Below are 20,457 nucleotides of genomic sequence, written 5' to 3' on the forward strand. Positions count from 1 at the left end.
CAGAGCCTGGTCTGAGTGCAGCGCACCTTCAGCAGGCATGGACCAGTGAGGAAGGCCCCAGGTTGAAAAGAGAAAGAGCGGAATGCAGTGGAAGGCCGTGGGGCTTTGGAGGGCCACGTCAGGGGTCTGGGTCTACTGAGAGCACTGTTCCACCTGCTAAGCTCCTGCGTCCCTACAGATGCTCTCTCTTCTCAACACCCAAACCCTCTTGGTCCAGAGAACCCCTCCCACCCCCTAGCCTGGCCTCATCGGACCGCCTTGTGCTTTCCCCCACAGCAGCCACACCTCTCCCCACACCGCAGGCAGGCGCGCAAAGGCAGGTAGCAGCACATGCAGGGCACGAAGAGCGACAGGGCCAGGAGGGCCAACCAGCGGGCACAGCAAAGGGGATGCGGGTGACCCCCCATCGAGTCATCACACGAGCAAGGCTCCCAGAACTCTCCCTCAGAGTCCGACATGCAGTGGTATAGCAGACTCTCTGCACACCACACACAGGTCCACTGGCGCAGGCAGTGCAGGGCCGGGTCTGGGGCATCTCTGCAGCGGCCCCGCCCGTTCTCCGAAGCGCTGAAAACAGAGCGGCAGTACACACAGCGAGATGAGCATGACGATGAAGCCTGAGGACACGGGCTGTCGTCATCAGGGGAGATTACCCCCGGGTCACCGCTGCTGCTGGCCCCTCCTCCTCTCTTACGAGTCCGCGACCGAGGCGTGGCCAGTGAGGTGTGGATGCAGCACGGAGAGGGCGAGCCTTTTCCGGTCTCCTGGGGTGAGCCAGCACCTGAGGACACGCCTGACACAGCGTTGGGCATGGACATACAGGTGGGCGACGACGAGGACAGACGCTGGGAAGCTTTACTGTCCAAGCTCACGGTCACGTCGCAGCCTGCCGTGCCCACTCCTGCCAGCTCCTTCTCAAAGCGAACCACGCACAGCTCTGACTTGTCCTGCAGACTCCCTCCGCCACCAACGACCACACCCCCAGTCAGCCCCCCGACCATAGTCCTGGTGGCCCCGGCCCTTCGGTAGTCCTCATAACCTCTAGAACCCCACAGGTCTTTACAAGGGTCCACACTGCGAAGGTCTCCCTCTTCCAGCAGAGAAATGGTAGGTGAGAGGGGCGACAGAGGAGATGAGGCTGGGGGACCCACAGGAGGAGTAGGTGGAGCAGGAGGTGGGGGCGGGGGTGCTGGGGGATTCAACACAGCCGTCATTTGTGAGAGCTGGTGCTGTCCCGGCCTGGTGTGGATCTGTGGAGAGGGTATAGGATTACAGAGTGAGTCAGGAACAGTGTGTACTGTGGCAGCAATTACAGAAGGTTCACATCTCTAGGATAACTCTGGATGCACAAGTGATCAAGAACCCCTAATCTGATAAGATTTTATTCTATGGGATGTCAACCGGTTGTTAAGATTTTACTTTTACATCATGTAGAAAAAATATGTCTCTGCTGGAGGTGTGGAGTTAAAGGTGAAGGAAGAAGCAAAAGAAATTCTAACCAAAAAGTCAAACTTCTGTGTTTTTCTGTGTGAAAATGTCTAATAATGAATTTGAAATAAAGTTAATTTTGCTGGAAACCCCCGAATGGACACAAGGCGGTTCCCAGAACCCTCTTTAAAAACTCTTTTTATATGGTAATCATTATTGGAACTCATAAGTGTGACAAGACCAGGTACAGAGAAATCTAATGAATATTAAATCAACACGTGTCTGTTCTTTTGGACATCTTATTATCACAGTGAAGTACCAGAAGGTGTTGTTCTACCTGAGCAGGTGTCTGAGTGGTGACAGCATGGCTGGATCCAAAACTAAATTCATCTGACCGCACGAAGCAGGTAGACGACGACTCGCTCGTCACTATGGTGATGGGTTTGGGAAGCATCTCCTTTCTGCTGTTGGATGACGACTCACTTCCTGTATGGGACTGGCAGAGGCTACATGTCATCCAACAAGTCAAAAACACCAATAACTGCATTGGGGCCCACAGGGAGCATAAACGAGCCCTTTTAGACAATAAATGCTCAGATGACAAACTGCTCGGATACTCACAGCTTGTCCATCATCCTCGGTGTCTGCCTCTTCTGGTGTGGAGGATGAGGGCGAGTCAGAGCCTTGATAACATGAAAAGAGAGGATTTAAGCTTTCCTGGATATTTCCTAACGCCGATTTGAACACGACTAATGAAATCAGTTCTTATATGTGGCTCGTGTTATCTCTACCTCTGTCGAGCTTGTCTATGACAGTCTGCAGCCCTTTCTCAAAGGAGATGGCATCGGCAGGACTCTGGAACGTAAGGCCAAACTTTCGATCTTCTACCCGCCAGTGATGGAAGATGGGGTTCACCTTGTTGTACACTAACCCCCTCTGCACTGCACACTCCAACACAGGCTAAAGACACAAACAGCAACCCCAAGCAAGCCAGTTAGTTCACCAATCAAGATATAGAACTTCCTGAAAACTTGCCATCACATGACATGCATCTACAGTCTTTAGGTGGTGTTGAGGAACAACGTGGCACCAAAGACAGCCATAACACACACGCACACACTCACTGCTCGATCTCGCAGCCGTTCTCCACGTATGATGTATTCTCTCCGCCCCCTGCCGTCATGAGTCCGCCCCTTACATATGACCACATGACTGAGGCCGCCACCTCCAAGGGGCACCCAACCGCCACTGGAGTCATCACGTGTCATCACCACTGCACGAACACGCACGCTGTCAGGGAAGCCGAGAGAGTGAGCAGAGGCCCAGGCTGATTAAACAACAATGATACACATACACGGACGCACATATACAAATACACACGCAAACATGCACGCACTGACACACACGTTCATTCAGCTGAGGAAGGAGAAGCCTAGATCTACTTCCATAGCCAATACAGAAATGCAGAGCAAATGTCAGTGTGGTGACTGCGTGCTAAGGCAACTGTTTTCAGCCTTGCTGAACTAAGGTAACATGAGGAAATTCACACAAAGAAGACACAACTGACAGGTTGGCCTGCACGAGGACTGGCGCTGCAACATGACAGCTCAAATGAATATCATACAGTAAAGAGCCTTTTTTTTAATAGTCCATGATCACATGATTGAGGTAAAGCTGATTTTAAATTAGCATGTGAGGACGATAAAGACATATGAAATATTTAGATCTGTCAGCTTTAGCATTATTTCAACATATCTGCTGCTAGGTGAAGATGAGAATTAAAACAGGGATGTTCTGTGTTCGATTGACTGTCAACTATATGCGCTGAGAATAAGGCAACTATGATGCAAATGGCGAGAAAGAAAGAAAGAAAGAAAGAAAGAAAGAAAGAAAAAGAAAGAAAGCAAGCAAGCCAGCTTTGGGGGGGTGGGGGGGTGGCCAAATGGGAGGAGGGAGGAAGAATGAGTGTTTCCCAGATAGATGTATCAATGAACGCACCCATTCGCCATCAGAGGCCCCGGCATTCTTGCAAAAATAAGCTCTGCCCTCGCCAATCGGCTGAATAATTCAGCACCGCAGTTCGACATGTGCATGTAATGCGTGCACAGCCACGTCTCTTTGCTATTTTCAAATCAAGCCGAATTTTAATTGTTGCAATTATTTTTCCCAGACGCTCCTTTTCTCCATTCCGCCCCTGCTGCACGCACTCATTAACACACCCCGATATTATGTTATATTTTTTATGAATGGGATGGAGGGAGACGGGATTCGACATCGCACCGTGCGTTTATACATTTCGCCGGAAAATGTATTAGGCCTAAATACAATGCAATCGCGTGTGAAAAAGGGGAAGGAAAAAAGGAACGAGTGGGTGAGAGGATGGAGAGCAAACGAGAGATGGGGGGAGGGGGCCGATTAGAAAAGGGAAGGAGGAGAGGAGGGGTGAGGATGAGGGAGAGCGAGAGAGAGAGAAAAAAAAATCACATTTCATTCATAAAGTTTGGCTTTAAAAAATCATAATGAAACCCCGAGACACGTTGATAAAAATCACAACGCCTCCATCCCTCCCTCGTTTTACTGTAGCCATGTCTTGAATGACGCGATGCTGGCCCCAAACTCGCCATATTTCGCCTTTTTTCCCCATACATTTTACACATTGACTGATTTCATGACTGTTTTTACCAATCGCTAGCCACGCATTTAGTTTTGAATTGTTGCATAGCTTCTTAATACATTTCAGTATTATTATTATCTCTTATATTGTGCGTGTAGATTGAGTGCCGGTCGTCTAAAAGCACAGGTCCACATGTAGGTGGCTTAACATTTATCACATATTGGCATGGATATATCGGAAATGGGGTGTATGCTGTTGATTCAAGACTACGTAATGGTGTTTTTATTCTCGGCAGCCTGCTAAATTGTAGAGCAACGATTGTGATAATAGTGCATGATGCTGGGTTGGTGTAACATTGATGGCGGTGGCGTTCTTTCTATCCGTTTTGGCGGATGGCTGAATATATATCTGCAATGTTAAAAATGAAAATGTAAGGACTTACTCGCCCTCCATGGCTCGGTGTTGCCCGCCGCTTGCAGCAGCCCACCCCAGGGTCTCCTCTCTCTCTCTCTTTTTATCCTCCTTTCAGGAAACACTCACAGACTCACTCACATTCTCTCTCTATCTGCTCTCATTTTCCTAATCTTTCTCTCTCTCCCTCTCTCTCTTGCTCTCGCTCTCTCTCTCCACCTTGATGTCGTTTCGGTGTATCAGGATAGGCTTGAGGTTGCAGCAGCCATTTTCCGCTGGCAGCATCCTCCCTCTCCCTCCCCCCTCCCTCCTTCTCTCTCTCTCTCTCTCTCTCTCCCTCTCTCTCTCCAAATCACTCCCTCGCTTATTCCCTTTCTCACTCTACCTGCCCTGTGCCAACACATCCGCACTAATCATTGACAGCATCATGGCTTTAGGTGGGATATATGGTTTGTCAGTGTAACCATGTGATTGGAAATTATTGAAAGTGAACACTGACTTGCTGATATATGCAGTGACGTGGGTGGTAAGTGAAAAGCTCGGAAAAACCTTCAATGACCTCCGGGTGATCCTTTGATTGTCACGGGGCAAACACATTCTATAGACCAAACTTAAAATATAGGTAAAATCAAATTAGTGTATTTGCCCTTCATTGCATATTTGCTGACATTTGTGTTTTTAAACGACGCAAGCACAGCCTGGCTTATTGTTGTGTTCATATGATTATATTCTTTAATTTTTAACAGTGCATAGTTTCCTATCATGGGCAGGAAAAGAACACAATCTTTCCCAGTGTCCCTTAAGATCCTAGTGTTGAGCAACAAAGGTTTCAGCACCTTGGACAGCAATACCTCTCGATTTAAAGACACGGCGGCGTCTTCCACTTTAACACATGCTTCATTAGGTTTATAAATTGGTGAAATGACTGAACCATTGTGAATAATATTCTATTTGCAGTACTCTGGACTAAGAATAAAGTTATTTTATATTACTTTGTGGTTACTTAATTTTTTAAAATCCTTAAATATACAAATCTGACGTCGCAATGCCGTCGCAATCACGATTTTGGCTGGTTTGTTGTTTTTATAGTATTATAGTGAGAATAGTGCTTTAGTTATCTCTAAATACTGACTTTTGACTATGCAGGGTGTAGGATAAAATTATTTTAAACTAATAATAATAAATACATAGCCTATATCCTATGTCATCGAGTATGAAAACGGAACCAGAATGACTCGACGGTCAACAGTGTCTCTACATTGGATTAGTCACTTGTAACAGGTAACTAGCCTACAGTAAACTTACACTGGGCTGTAATTAGCATAGAGCATATGTTTGCAAACATTAAGGCCACGGGTGTTTTCGTGGTGTACAGAGGGTTAAGAGTTGTATAAAGTAACAAACCAAACTTCATTAGGCCTAATTCAAGTCTTTTCCAGAGCAGTGGTACCTACATGTCAATATATGGTTCTTTAGTCTCAGGGTAGCATTGTGCGCCCGTTTAGCATTGTTTCGCAACTGAGTTGCTTTATTTATACGCAAAAAACTCACACAAAGAACTGTATTGTAGAGTAATGGTTACAAAACTGAATGGCATTATTGCATGCTGTCGCCAGGTCGTTTTGAACCACTTTGCGCCCATCAATGATAGTAACGCTTTTTTATCCACGTTTGTCCTTTTGCTCCTAAACTGATCGGATACTGAATTAGCAGTTACATACCAGAGGAACTCCAGATCCAGGTCCAGATGCTGCTCTGTGGCTTCTTGCACTCAAGACTCTGGGGAGGCGACAAATTCAAAAGACTATTTCCCGGACTGGATCACCAGAATAGCACACTTGTATTTTCATGTTTGCCTTGTGCAACCCTGTTGTTGAAGTAGAGTTAAGTTACTGAAACCAGTTAATCACACAGGTTAGTTTCGTGGTTTTAACATAACCGGCCTATAGCAGGTATTTATAGCTCCTTCCATTAATTTGAGGAAATAACGCCACGTATATCAGCACCAAGGACAGAGCCTCAACAACCTGATTGCACACAAATAGCTACTTGTTTATGATGGTTCTGTCTTCACTTGTACAGTCAAATTTAAACAGTTTAAAATGTCATGACATGTGTTTTACATATAACTTTTTACAAAATGAACGCAAAGGACACATTTATCAAATCTTGAAACTAATCCACACTTAATTAATTATAACACTCTACTACCGATAGGCTTATAATTCTATTTTACAAAAGGTTAATGCAGGACACATCGTGGTGATTGATATGAGCCAGCATAGTCTTTGACACTTAAGATTTAACGTAGTACCAATTTCTGATAAGGCACCATTCATAAGGGGTTTATCAGACATAATTAATGGATTTAGTTATGGTTAAGGTTTATCAGACGTAATTAATGGATTCAGTGATGGCTAATATATAATTTACTAATGCTTTATACTTTAGTTATGAGCCATAAATAAGAACAACTTTTGGGTTGCCAGTTTGTGGAAAATCTTCCACCAGCATATTTTGCTTGGCTTTGACATGTTATGATATAATAATTTAGAGTTTGACAAGCTGTTGATATGCCTGCAAAAGTACTTGTAGAAAGAAAAATACAGTACAATGTGAAATGTAGTTCCCATTCTGCTCTTTGAATAAAGATTTGCATCTCTGTGCTCTGTTTAAATAAAAAATGTTTTGGTTAATAACGTGGGTATATGTTTCCATCCAGAAATAATACAGTTGTAAATGTTGGTTAACTATCACTTAGGGGTTTTTGCTCTTTCTAGTAAGTCATCAGGTTTGCAATTGTAAATGTCAGAGTGACATTAAAGGGTTTCTCAGTTTCCAATGAGTCCTTAACAAAAGTTAGAAACCTGAAATTATAATAAATCATTAACAAATGATTCCATCTTGCAGTGGTGCAATGGTTAAACAGTTCATTGAAGAGGTCTCCCTGATGAATTACAGAGCTTGCTTGCCTCATGCAAGAAGAGTATATTCCACAATCTGGCAACCCAAAAGTGTTAACTGATCTATAAAGCATTAGTAAATGGTGTATTAACCATTATTAAATCTATTACAGCTTGTAAACCGTTTATGAATGGTGCCAAACATAAAAGGGAAGTTCATTTATGCCAACATGGACAGAGACTGTACACTTCCACCATCACCTCCACCACCTGTGCTTTGTACCCTGCCACCTTCAGTTTCCCATCAAGAATAATACACACTGCAGGATAAACATGGCGGCTTCATTATATTTTACCCATTTTGCCCGGTTGGTGAACATTTGTTGCGCTAATATAAATGAGCGTCCCTCAGGTCAGAGACTAGGGTCTAACAATAGCTCTGATCACCAGCAGCCGTCTGTAACGTGCGGCTGTTGTATGGTTTTGTTTGTTAGAGCAACTGACGAGCTTTCACACCGTTACATCAGAATTAGTTTGTCAGTACAACTTGTATGTTAATCTGATAAACGTCCCTGCAGACCGCCTGGCCGACCACATAGGTTAGTGTGCTTAAAAAACTGAACTTAAATAACTAGCTAACCATAACGTTTGCCTGGTTTTAAGTTAAGCGGTTTAATTGTGTAAAGTTAATGTAGCTTGAGTGCATTTTTAACGAATTTTAGCAAACGGTTTCAACTAACGGTAGCTAACTAGCTACCTTAATATACAAATCAACTTACTTGCTGCGCATCTTTAACCTTGTGTAACTTGAAGTACGTTCCTTTAGCTACAGCATGTAACAGAAAAGGAAAAAATCAAAAGGTTTTCTTTTTTCTTTTAAAGAGAGCAACTGAGCACAACAGATATTTTCTGTTAGCATACTCTGAAATCTGTGGGAAACGCTGAGGTACCGTTAGTCAAACTTAACATCAGTGGTGAAGAACTGTAAATACTTAGCTAAGTACAAATTTGGGGTAGGCCTACTTGTACTTTACTCGAGTATTTTCTTTTCATGCCACCAGCCGTATACATCTACTCCACTACAAACAAAGAATTCTTTTTACTCCACTACATTTAAATTTTTGAGATTTTGTTTTACAAATGCTCTCTTTATAAGACATTCCAACATTGTATATTAATTTTTGTACATGGTATATTATTTGTGGTGAGCCACATACTTGTAATGTTAACACCTCTATGGTCATCTACTGTAACTATATTTTGTTCTCTAATTTTGACCAAACTGTACTGTGCTCTGGCCAAAATGAAAAAAAAATTCATAAAAATACTCACAACTCAGGTAAAATCACTATAAAGCAGGGCATGCAAATATACAAAGTGTCTCCTTGCATCACCTTTTATCTGCCATTACAGGATAAGGCTGGTGTTGGGACTATTTTCAGGAGGATTAATATATATTTGGGGCTCTATAGAGAGTATTTACAGCAGCAGGACACTGTATGTCGGATTGAGTCGAAATAAACTACAGTGGCTGTGGTTTGCGGTAATGAAGGAACCTGTCATCCAATGCAATGATGTGGCACACTGATGTGTTTTTTATAGTTTATGGACAACAGTGGAGTTCTACATTACATCTATCATCATCTATATCAGGCTGTGGATACATAGGCTAGAGTTGGTAGGATCAGTTATTTCATTGGTGGATTTGTTCTTTCCATGGTAAGACTTATCCTTTAAATCTGCTAATAAGTCAACATGTATATTTTGCAGGAAGGCTGAATAAGAAGGATGGGTATTCTACAGTCAAAAAAGGTGAAACAAAAGGAAAATCATCCACACAATAAGGATATAAAAAATGGGACCACAAAAGAAGCAGCAGATAGTCAAGGAGTGGGCCCTACTCAACTTATTAATCATCAAATGGAACCCAGCAATAGTAATGATGCAATGACCACAAAGATGGACCAAGGTCGTACAGTTGATGCCCCTGAACTTCAGGATTTATCTGAAAATTTAAGCCCTCCAGCACAAGTCCTGCAAAAGACAACACCTACAGTGCCGATGCAGCCACAGACAGACAGACAGAAGATGTGTGGCCATTCTCAGCCTGAGGAAACTAGAAATTTCACACTATCACAGCAGAATCCTGCAGCTAAAAAAACGACAGGGGTAACACTACAGACGGCAAGGGCTGCTGCACCATGTGACAAGGGTATGAGGACTACTAGAGACTCCGTCCATAGCTCAGCGATATCTCCCTCAGTCCAAGTGTCAGCACAGGTGCTCTGCAAAGACACCTTCCCTCAGGTAGAATGCAGGTGAGTTGAATTCTTTGTATGGAGAAATACATTTTAAAAGCATTACACATAAAAATCTTATTTGAACTGCAGTCTTTCTATGTATTTGGTAACTTGTTGAACTTCTATCTGCCAACTTCACCAGCTCATGGAGTACAGAGGAGCAAGAGACAATCACTCAACTTTTTGGCTCTAAAATGCAAGAAGCTCTGCCTCACAAGTGCATAGAGATAGTCAGAAGTGTACCTACAGAAAACCTACACAGCAAAGAAGCAGAGGCACAGACGAAAGCAAAGATCACCAAATCACTGAGTCAGAAATCCAAGTGTGTTCCCTCTAATATGAATGTAGCATGCCATGCAACAGACAAGGCTCACAACATTGAACTGCTAATCACAACTGCAAAATCAGGTCTTGCTGAAGAGCATACCACCAAGCCCACAGAGTCACTTGACCATACAACGCAAATGTCAAATCAGCCAAACACTCAGGTGAACAATAAGGAAACTGCATTAAGCAAGCATTGCTTGAACCAAGACAGTGTCACCAATGTATCAGTTGTCTATCAATATTGGGTCATGGACAAATCAGAAAGAGGCAGAGCTAACGCTGCCAAAATAAGGCTAAGGCAGAAACTAGCAAAGCAATTAAAGGCTCCGCCAGGAGATGGCAGTAGGAGTTCCCAGCAAACAACTGAAGAAACAGTCACCATTGTGCCAGAGAGTTCACAGCAGCAAATTTGCACTGCCCTGGAAGAAAACCCAGTCAAGAAACACAACAACCAACAACTAATACCTCAACCTAACAAAGCTGACTATGGAAACACTTCACCTTGCATGCAAAAAGTCAGCATGAAAGCTGTAGCACCACATGTCCCAGTAGTGGAGAAGATGCCTACAGCTGCCCCAAATAATGGTGCCACTCAAAAGGCAGGAACTGATGCAGACACAAATGTCAAGTTAATGCTTCAGTTCGACCTTACGGTTTCCCAGCCTCAAGATACTGTTGCTGTTAAGCTAAATAAAAAATGCACACCCATAGCATTAAAGCAAAACCAGCCTATGAATAATACAGGAAGTGTCATTATGGAAGAAAAAACGAATGGGAAAAATGGTCAGGTTGAAAAACAGGAGCCAGACATCACCGCTCCAGTGAATTCTCGACACAAAGTCGTTGGTGAGGGTCGCTGGCCCCAGTTTACTGTGAATCCATCCTGTCCCCGCAAGGCGCGCTGTAAACATAACCCAGGGACAGGTTTGCCACCTAACGTCCAAAAGTGGTGAGCTGCACATTACACTTCCAACTGTTTTACAAGAGGAGTCAATGATTAACTACACAATCTTAAATCTGCCAACTGTTTTGCTCTTCTTTGTATTTTCATTTGTCTTTATCTTTATTCTTCTTTGCCAAAAAACTCCACAGGATTGACAACTGCCCAAATGAAGTGTGAGCCTCTTTGAGTTCACCACCGCAATACTCGCAGCTTGCTTAACACTGAGACAGATGGAAGATGGGGAGGGAGGAGATTCTCAAGAATGAGAAAAGACATTAAAAAATGTTATTGACTTGAAAATTAAAATTAGTTCCTGTTTAATGACTTGCTTCCAAGAAGAGTTAGAGTTGTAGTGTAAACAAACTGAAACGCACAGTCATTCAAAAAGTTTATTCTCTGAATCATTTATTGCAGACAAAGACTTGCATTGTAAGATCAACTGGATTACAAACCATCTAGGGAGAAAGAGGCATTACCATTTAGAAAACACTCAAACTTCAATGGCAATTCTGTCAGTTGCTAGGATACAAGGCAAGGGCAATACATTTCTGTGAGCTCTACTAACGAGAAAATGAACTTTGTATATAAAAAGAGTTTGCCTGAATTTGTGGGAAAAAAAAAGTTCTGTTGTGTTGATAGTTTTGAGTGACACTGAAAGGCAAAGTCACAGGGTGGTGATTGTGATGAACTTTCTTGTAGTTGTAAAAGAGCTGAGCGCCAAGGGTATTAAATGCTGGGCTTGGAAGTTCTTGTTTTTCAGTCACCAGCTGGGAATGACCCATGAACAGCTCATTTTTAATGTTGGACAGATGGAATCTTGAATGAAATAATTAAATGTAATATTTTAAACCCTTGAATTTCTTGAATAAAGGTAGATATGTAGCAACTGTTGAATAGACTGGTCACCTGTGATACTTTTAGGTTTGTTCCCCATCTTTTAAAATGACAGCAAACTGCCAGACAGAAGACCTGTAGATAGGTGTAAGAGTACAGGAAAAATAGTTCTGGCAATAAATGAAGTCATAATCCTCAGGGAAACTGCATTTGAACTGAGTGGATGTACATTGGATCAGCGTCGTGTGTGTCTGAGTGTGTCTGTACATAGTTGAGTGTATTCCTGGAGGCGGATTACACAATCATTTCCAGCTGTCGTGCATATTCGATGACCTGTTGTGCCAGCTCTGTAGAGGGGATGGTCACCTCTTCTGTCCGCTGCTGCTGACTGGTGAAAGAGTAATAGCCATCTTGGCTCAAACTCCATCCCCTCTGAAATGAGAAGAACAATCACCTTTGGCTGTTTGGCAATTTTACTCTCTGTAGGCAACAATCGAGGAAGGAGCTTTGTTTCAGTTTTACAAATTAAATCACAGGAGCAACTTGTTAATGAACAGCTGAAGGTTAAACATAATAACTAATCTGTAATTCCATTCAAAGTCAATGTCTAGCTTTTTCCACCTTACTTAAATTGTCATATAAGTTTCCATATATTTAAACACTACATATTTGACCAAGTAATAGATTTATATTTATATTATGCTTGGTCTTGTTGTACAACCCTCACAGGCTGTTGCTATTAAAACCATGCAGAAACCCATTGTTTTCATCTCATTATCTCTGCATACCACATGACTTATAATTTTAGTCTAATTCCCATATGAAAGTATACATACCTTCTTGGCATACTCTGTCATCTTTTTGGGGGAACTGAAGAAAAGCACACGAGTGGCTTCACTGAACTGGATCTGCTCATACGCTTTCTCTATGCAACCTGCGATCTCATCACTGCAATTGAAAAGGTCACAGATTTAGCTGCAGTTATCTTTAAAAGAAGATTAGAAGATTAAACATCATGAAAAAACTATTAACATTGAGGTTTCCTTCCTGATAAATGAAAATAACTGAGATATAGTTGTTTCCTTTGCAGAGTCCATCATTTTCTATATCATGACACCTTACCAGGAAAGAAGAGGGTGGATATGTTATGTTATCAGCCATTTTCATGTCTTTTGATCAATGTGTTGAGTTCACTAGCAAGATAGCATAAACCATCAGTGTTATTGCTGTTGTTACCTACAGTTTAACATATCTTCTCACTAATTTAGAAAGGTGTTTAAACTGCAGACTGCATCTATGGTGAAAGTGTCTTAATATATGGTTTTAATTAACTTTTGCCAACCAATCACACACCAGTATTTTCCATGACCATGGTTTTACATAAGAAAAACTTTAAAACCAAAAGATGCATTGGGACCTGAAACAAAATGTACGATTAACAAACAAGGATTATTTTCAAAGGGAAAATAGACAGCGGCATTGGTTATTAAGCATGAGGAAGGGACTGCATCAATTAAACAAGTGTAGAAATGATAAGTTGATCCTTACCGAATTGTGTCAAGCAGAATATCTATAAAAAATGTGTAGCTCTCAGCAGGGATGTTGCCTTTGGCCAGAAATACCTTGTTGTAGCTTCCCTCCATCAAGTACTGAAATGACCAGGAGAGGATATAAAACATTAAGGTGGAATTTACATGCAAGTTTTATTGACGTAGTGCTAATATTATGTAAATGGAGAATTTTGTAGACCCAACCATGTATCTAAGGGAATATTTTTGATAATTTGTGCCAATTGATTAGTAATTTGTACCTCTGAATTTATTGTTTGTGAAAACAATATATCACAGACAGCACATCCATTTATTTCAGGCCAAAATTGTGTATTAAATATTGCGTGACCCATGTAGATTGTCTATGACTGGACTGAAGCATTTCACCATATATTTTGCAATGCGTTACACAGAGGCATGTCTGATAAAATCTGCCCAGTCAAAAGTAGACATGGAGTACTGAAAAGTTAATTGTAATATAAATAGTGTATAAGAAATACCATGTTGAGGAGACAAAGGGCAAATGCAGTGACTGTGATAATCTGATGGAATTAATTCATTAATTTTAGTGTACCCACTACTCTAAAGCTGCTAGACTGCCACTAACCTACTGGATGCTCCTCCTTACTTGCCTGTACTAGCCAGGACCACCTGGAATCAGTTCCTGCTGCGGCAAGAATGTAACAATGTTGATTTATGGCATTACTTCTGTAATTTGAGATGCCAAATTATTCATTTGAGGGAAAAATTAGGCAATTTAAGGATACAAATTACTAAGTGGGCGTAAAAATATCAAAATTTTACCCATGATACCTGGTCACTGCAGAAAAACAATGCAATATCAAAACCTAAATTTGTGCTTTGTCAAGGGATAAACTGCAACACCTGTTCTAAGGACACTGGGTGTCTGATGTATACGTTGGTCTGAATATCTCGTGCACTCAGTCTCTCAAGTTCTGTGTGAAACTCAGACACACGGTTCTGTGAGAGCAGGAAGAGCAGGTTCAGTCCAAGCAACTGATGCATGTAGGCGGCTTCGGGCAGTTCATCCCTTAATGACAAAGGTAAAGAGAAAGCAATGTAAGAAAAAGCCTGTGAGCACCATATCACAAAATCCCACTACACGTTAAAAATAAAAAGGTGACATTACTTGTAATCAAAGTAGTAACATTTTAGCTGGGCCATGTATCTCTCAAATGATGGGATGTCCTTCTTGAGGATACTCCACAAGGCTCCAATTTCAAGGACATCGCCTGAAACACAGACACACATCTGTCTTAGCTAATGATATCTTCTGTCCTGCGACTTTGCCTAACACGATTAATATGAATGTTGCCCGTCTTGATTTGACACCTGTACTTACGAGCTAAAATGAGCTGCTGCTTGGTGAGCGCAGACCCAGTGGTAGGTAAAAAGTTCAGCTCCAGTAATGAAACCTGTAAAGAAATGTTTTGCGTCAATTTCTACAAAATTTCAAACTTAATGCGTCGCTTGTGTTCACCTAATTCTTCATCATAATATAAGATGATCGTATTAATCCTTCATAACAGAATCAAACGTACTGCCAGCTCTTCCTGTGACGGTTACGGAAAATTTTTTAATATCATCAAAACAAAATAATAAAATCACAGGAGCTACAACCTAATAATCAATAAATAAAGGCCAACTCTCCTTTACCATTAGGAAAACAAGCTGCAGAATAACTACTCAACTAACCTCCGTCAAATGTTTATTTTGATGTCAGTTCCAGGTTGACATTAGCTGGACAATGAATTAGCGAAAAGGTACAATGTGTTAGCAATACTGACAATAATGATTAGTTTCCTGATTATCGTTAACAGGAATCCTCGAAAAATTGTCGTGTCACCCAAAGGCTAATAGCTCAACGTTATTATAATCAAAACAATAAGACTGCAGGTGTCTAAAGTTTAACAAACAAAACTCTACATCCAATGTTAGCTTGTTTAGCTTAGCCCGCTTAGCTACATTTGCTAACAGCGCTGACACTTCTTAAGTAAACAGTGTTCCTGCTTCGACTAGTAAAACCAAAAGCGGGTAAATCGACGAGAGAGTCTACCTTGAGCTTGGTCAGAAGTTCTCCACATCTACTCAAGTTTGGGTTTTTCTTGTTCCACTCCGCTTTGAGCGTCTCGTACAACCCAGCGGTCTCTTTCAACGCCATGGTGATTCTGCAAAATGTACGACACCGGCCACCGTAATACGTTAAACGACTGTCGTGAATAACTCGTGTTGCCATGGATCGTTTTCCCTCTGCAACAGACGGCGGATCAAGATGGCGGCATTCGGCGCGGAGCGGTGGCTGAATGACTTACCAAACCATACCATCTTCAAAAAGATACGAGAGAAGTTGGATTCCGAACACAACACAAATGAAAGCGGGGTCGCTAAAAACCTCACCTTTTGTTTGGGCGGGGACTTTTTCTTGTGGGACGACGCAGACCGCGTGTTTTACACGACCAACCTGAGACAGTTGAACTCAGATGAGAGTCGCAGCAGCGGGAACTATCAAACGTTGCTGTGCATCAACCCTCCTCTCTTCGAGGTTTGCCAGGTCTTGCTAAGTCCAACGCAACACCACGTCGCGCTCGTGGGGCAGCGGGGCGTCTCTGTGCTGGAGCTTCCTCAGCGGTGGGGCAAGAGGTCCGAATTCGAGGGTGGACGGAGCGAAATCAACTGCAGGACCATCCCTGTCGCGGAGCGTTTCTTCACCAGCTCACCGTCGGTGAATCTGCGGCACGCGGCTTGGTACCCCAGCGAGACCGATGAGCCCCACCTGGTGCTACTCACATCTGACAACACCATCAGGTTTTACGGCTTAAAGTCATCCCAAACCCCGGCCAAAATCCTGCCTGTGTCGCAGTCGGAAGATGACAGCAGTGTCCATCCTCCGGTCTGCTCCTATGCAGCATCTCTAGGCGAGATAGCAGTGGCGTTTGACTTCGGGCCGGTTTCGTCCCCCCCTCGGCAGCTGGCAGCACAGTGCTCCAAAGATCAGCTGGTCTATCCTCTGTACATCCTCTACGAAAATGGGGAGACCTATGTGAGCTACACGAGCCAGGCAAATGGTGTGAGTCTAAGTAAACCAGTTGGACCCCTCCCCATGTATCCTGCAGCAGAGGACAACTATGGTTATGATGCTTGTGCCATTCTCTGCCTGCCATGTGTGCCCAGTATCCTGGTCATTGCCACAGAAACAGGCACACTGTATCACTGTGTGGTGCTGGAGTCTGAAGAAGAGGAGGAGACGGGGACAGTAGAAAAATGGATCCGAGCCACAGAGTCAGTGCCAGCTCTGTATGTTTTTGAGTGTGTCGAGCTAGAGCTCACCCTCAAAGTAGCCACAGGAGAGGACGAGGAGCCTCAAGAGTTTGATTTCACCTGCCCAATCAGACTGCACAGAGATCCCCTGTGCCAGCACAGGTATCATTGTACCCACGAAGCAGGAGTGCACAGTGTGGGGTTAATCTGGGTCAACAAACTGCAGAAGTTCCTCCAGTCAAATGAGGAGGATAAGGACAGTCTCCAGGAGCTGGCTGCTGAGAAGCGCTGTATTGTAGAGCACATTCTTTGTACCAGACCACTCCTAACCAGTCAGTCAGCTCCGGTTCGTGGCTTTTTGATTGTGTCCGATCTTTCCTTGGGTGCCACCATGATCTGCATCACCACGACCTACGAGTGCATCCTGTTGCCCCTGCTGAGCTCTATTCGCCCTCCCTCACCACCCCTGCTCTGTTCCCATCCAGGTCCAGGCTCTGCTAGCTCCCCTCTGCGTGGGTTGGCCAATGACTCCTTTGAGCAGCACATCCGCAACATCCTGGCACGTAGCTCCACCAATCCTCTTGTACTTAAGGCTGGGGACAAGGACACATCACCACCCCCTCCAGAGTGTCTGCAACTCCTCAGCAGAGCCACACAGGTCTTCCGTGAGGAGTACATTCTCAAGCAGGACATGGCCCGTGAAGAGATGCAGAGAAGGGTAAAGCTCCTGACAGGCCAGAAGAACAAGCAGCTGGAAGAGCTGACTCTGTGCAGGGAGGAGAGGAAGAGTCTGAGAGAGGCAGCAGAGAGGCTGGCTGATAAGTACGAAGATGCAAAGTATCGCCAGGAAACCATTATGAACAGGGTTAAAAAAGTGCTGGGCAGTTTGCAAAGCCAACTGCCGATACTGTCAAACAGTGAAAAGGATATGAAGAAGGAGCTGCAGACCATCAACGATCAACTGAAACACCTGGACAACTGCATCAAACAGGTGAACATGAAGATGGACTACCAGAAGACACAAGTGGACAAGGATGTGCCAGCAGCCAGGACAACAGTCTCACTCAATGCCCACCAGAAGAAAGTTGTTCAGGATGTCCTTAGAGAACAGGGACAGCAAATCGGTGACATGATGAAGCAGATAAAAGACATCAAAAACCATTTCAGTTTCTAAGCACTGGTACAAAACAACAGGGGAAAATGTTTTCAAATGCTCTTGTGAATACAGTCAGTCATCAAATCTGCCTTTTTGTGATGTTTGTTGAGAAGCTGGAATCAGAGCTTTATTTCCCAGTACATGTGCCATGTGTGGAATGGGTATTTGAATTGAGAGATTTTTATATACTGATATAGCTTTACATTTCTTACCATATATTGTTTGTCTCTTAATAGGGATAAAATAGTTTTGCTTTTGAGTGTTGCAACATTTTGCATAATTTTACATCAATGTTTCTAAATGTAAAGGTTTGAGTCAGTGATTTAGTCAGAGCAGAATACGTCATGTATGGTCAGGTAAAGTGGGATATATTTTGAGCTAAGCTTACCAAGCTGTTTTCAACATGATTTGTTCACTTTTTGGATAAGTAATAAACTGTAACTTTCTCTCATAACTGACTTTATTTGTCATTTGTGACCAATTACATTATTACTATTGTACAAGATCTTTGATAAGTGAAATTACAAGTGATTTAAAAAATATATTGAGTTAAACGAGGTTTAGACTAAAATAAAAATACTAAACAAAAGTACTGAATTATATATTTAAAAAAGAAAGGATAGGTTCACAAATTAGTTATTTTCCATAAGTAAATTGAAAGTATTTGGTCACTGTATTCATTCCCTCTGTCTATACTGGCCATCAAGGGATCACTTCTTAATGCAACTCCAAAAGAGATGGTGGTTAAATTCACAATCCTTGTTACATCCAGCTGTGTATTATATATACATAATTAGTTTCAGCTGAAGGTTTTGTGTAGCTTCAGCAGTCTGTAAGATACCCTCTTGATTTGATTAACTCTGCTGATGCCTCCTTTTAGGTTTGGCTGAACTTTGACATGTTGTTTTGCACTAAAGGTTTCAGATTTTGACCTAAATCAGGGTTTGCTTCAGGGCCAGTATGGACAGGTGGAACAATTACAGCGACCAGTAACTCTGACAACACACACTCAGTTGGCCATTTATTAGGTACACCTAGCTAAAACTAATACAGCCCTGCTATAAAATCTACTTTCATGAAGCTTAACATCAGTTTTTAATGAAGTTGTTTTAGAGGGGCGTTGATTCAACTTTATGGTGATTTTGAGAGCACCAGTCTGTGGCGCTGTTGAATTGTATTGCATTATGTGTACAGGTTTCTATTATTTTGTCCACCCCATTCTTATGAGTGAGGGTAGGCTAAATATTAAACATCTCTATAATGTAATACAGCTCAACAACACCACACCCTCCAACATTATCATACAGTTGAATCAACACCGCTCTAAAACAGTATAATAAAAAGTGAACATTATAACCTTGACGAACCTTGAAGATATGTGAACCTATCCTGTAATACACACAGCTGCATGCCTCCAGTCTGCCATCTACAGTTGGAAACAGTGCTTTACAGTTTCAGTGTAGGGTGGTCAGGAATCCTGTATCCACCAGATGTCACCCCACTCCAGAGTTGATTACCTCAGTTTTTCCTCCACTGCAGGTTTGCTAGTGAGGAATTCCCCATGTAAACACTGAGTGACGTATACGGAGACCCCGGTTTCGTTGAGTAAGCCTCATTGTTGGGGATGTCTGTTGTTGGTGGGGGTCCTCTGCAAGTCTGTAAGTCTAACCCTGTTGCTGTGGCATCACTGTGTAGCTTGATTTGAGCAACAAATGTTTGAAATGGTTTATGACTCAGCATAGCCTAATTATGTAACAGGCTGACATTGTTCAAACTGCTATGGGGATTTTTTATTCTGCTCTCTAAAATGGCGAACAGAATTACCAGCAATGACTTGAAAATATACAAGAAGTCAGCATTAGTTTATTTAAAATCAAGAAACTATATTTCGACATGAAGATTTCAGCTGTCCTCAGTGAATTTTGACACCATACTTGACTGTTTTCACATATTACCTCCCTCTTGCTCTCTCACACACAAATACACAGGAGAGGGTGTGGTGTACTGCAGTGCTAGCACAGGAACACTCCAAATAGGGGGATGTTGTTAAAGTCTTTCATAAAGGTACAGTGTCTAGATCCTGTGCATAAGACTGAGGAACCTTAGCGGACCCTAGGAAAGGAGATATTAATAACTCTTGGGCCAGCCCACCACATTCTTCACATGTGAGTCACTGTAAGCCAGAGAGCCGGGAGGAAAGAGCTGGTTTGCCTCTGTTTCTCATTTGTGTTTCTTTCCATGGAGGAGTGGAACACGGAGGCAGGGAGGCCACCCCTTCTTTCGCAGATCTCGGAACCCTCATGTGAAACACACGCATCTCTACACGAGACACATATTTGTGCTCATACCACATAGTTTACACAGGGTAAAACCAAGAGGATGCACAGGCAGCCTAGTGAGAGTGTGAATGTTGAGCTAACCAGAGATGAGGGGGAATGGACTGTACTTAACTATGTGTGTGTGTGTGTTTGTGTGTGTTCGAGAGGGAGGGAGGGAGAGAAATAGCTTCAGATGGTGGGAATGAGAGGGGAGAGAGCCTCGGAAAATGGTGGTATGGGGACTTGGCAGGGGAGAGGGTGAGTCACTGTTTATCTCGTCTGTCGCTAAGAGACCAACTGAGCTTGATAGAAAAGAAAATCTTGTTAAAAGTGCCAAGTTAAATGCACCCAACTATTATTTCTGTACCATGTACTTTATGTTTAAGAACTTCAA

General features: G+C 42.8%; 3 protein-coding genes across 3 annotated transcripts; 1 reads left to right on the forward strand and 2 right to left on the reverse strand.

Moving 5' to 3' along the window:
* Nucleotides 1-245: 245 nt before the first annotated feature.
* On the reverse strand, nt 246-4,502 carry spred3 (sprouty related EVH1 domain containing 3). Its single transcript, XM_022738619.1, has 6 exons — nt 4,485-4,502; nt 2,553-2,718; nt 2,220-2,388; nt 2,050-2,111; nt 1,766-1,924; nt 246-1,250 (listed from the first exon to the last, which is right to left on the reverse strand). Exons 1-6 carry the CDS (start codon nt 4,493-4,495, stop codon nt 246-248), a joined length of 1,572 nt encoding a protein of 523 aa, XP_022594340.1. The 5' UTR covers nt 4,496-4,502.
* A 6,799-nt stretch (nt 4,503-11,301) lies between these two features.
* psmd8 (proteasome 26S subunit, non-ATPase 8) lies at nt 11,302-15,582 on the reverse strand. The gene is made up of 7 exons (XM_022738515.1): nt 15,388-15,582; nt 14,674-14,746; nt 14,461-14,563; nt 14,196-14,361; nt 13,309-13,409; nt 12,597-12,708; nt 11,302-12,192 (listed from the first exon to the last, which is right to left on the reverse strand). The coding sequence occupies exons 1-7, from the start codon at nt 15,565-15,567 to the stop codon at nt 12,055-12,057; spliced, it is 873 nt and encodes a 290-aa protein (XP_022594236.1). The 5' UTR covers nt 15,568-15,582; the 3' UTR covers nt 11,302-12,054.
* A 21-nt stretch (nt 15,583-15,603) lies between these two features.
* nup88 (nucleoporin 88) lies at nt 15,604-17,763 on the forward strand. The gene has a single exon (XM_022738398.1). The coding sequence runs from the start codon at nt 15,604-15,606 to the stop codon at nt 17,761-17,763; it is 2,160 nt and encodes a 719-aa protein (XP_022594119.1).
* The last annotated feature ends 2,694 nt before the right edge of the window (nt 17,764-20,457 follow it).

The sequence above is a fragment of the Seriola dumerili genome, unplaced genomic scaffold (genome assembly GCF_002260705.1).
Source record: "Seriola dumerili isolate Sdu_G_001 unplaced genomic scaffold, Sdu_1.0 BDQW01000036.1, whole genome shotgun sequence".
Taxonomy (NCBI): domain Eukaryota; kingdom Metazoa; phylum Chordata; class Actinopteri; order Carangiformes; family Carangidae; genus Seriola; species Seriola dumerili.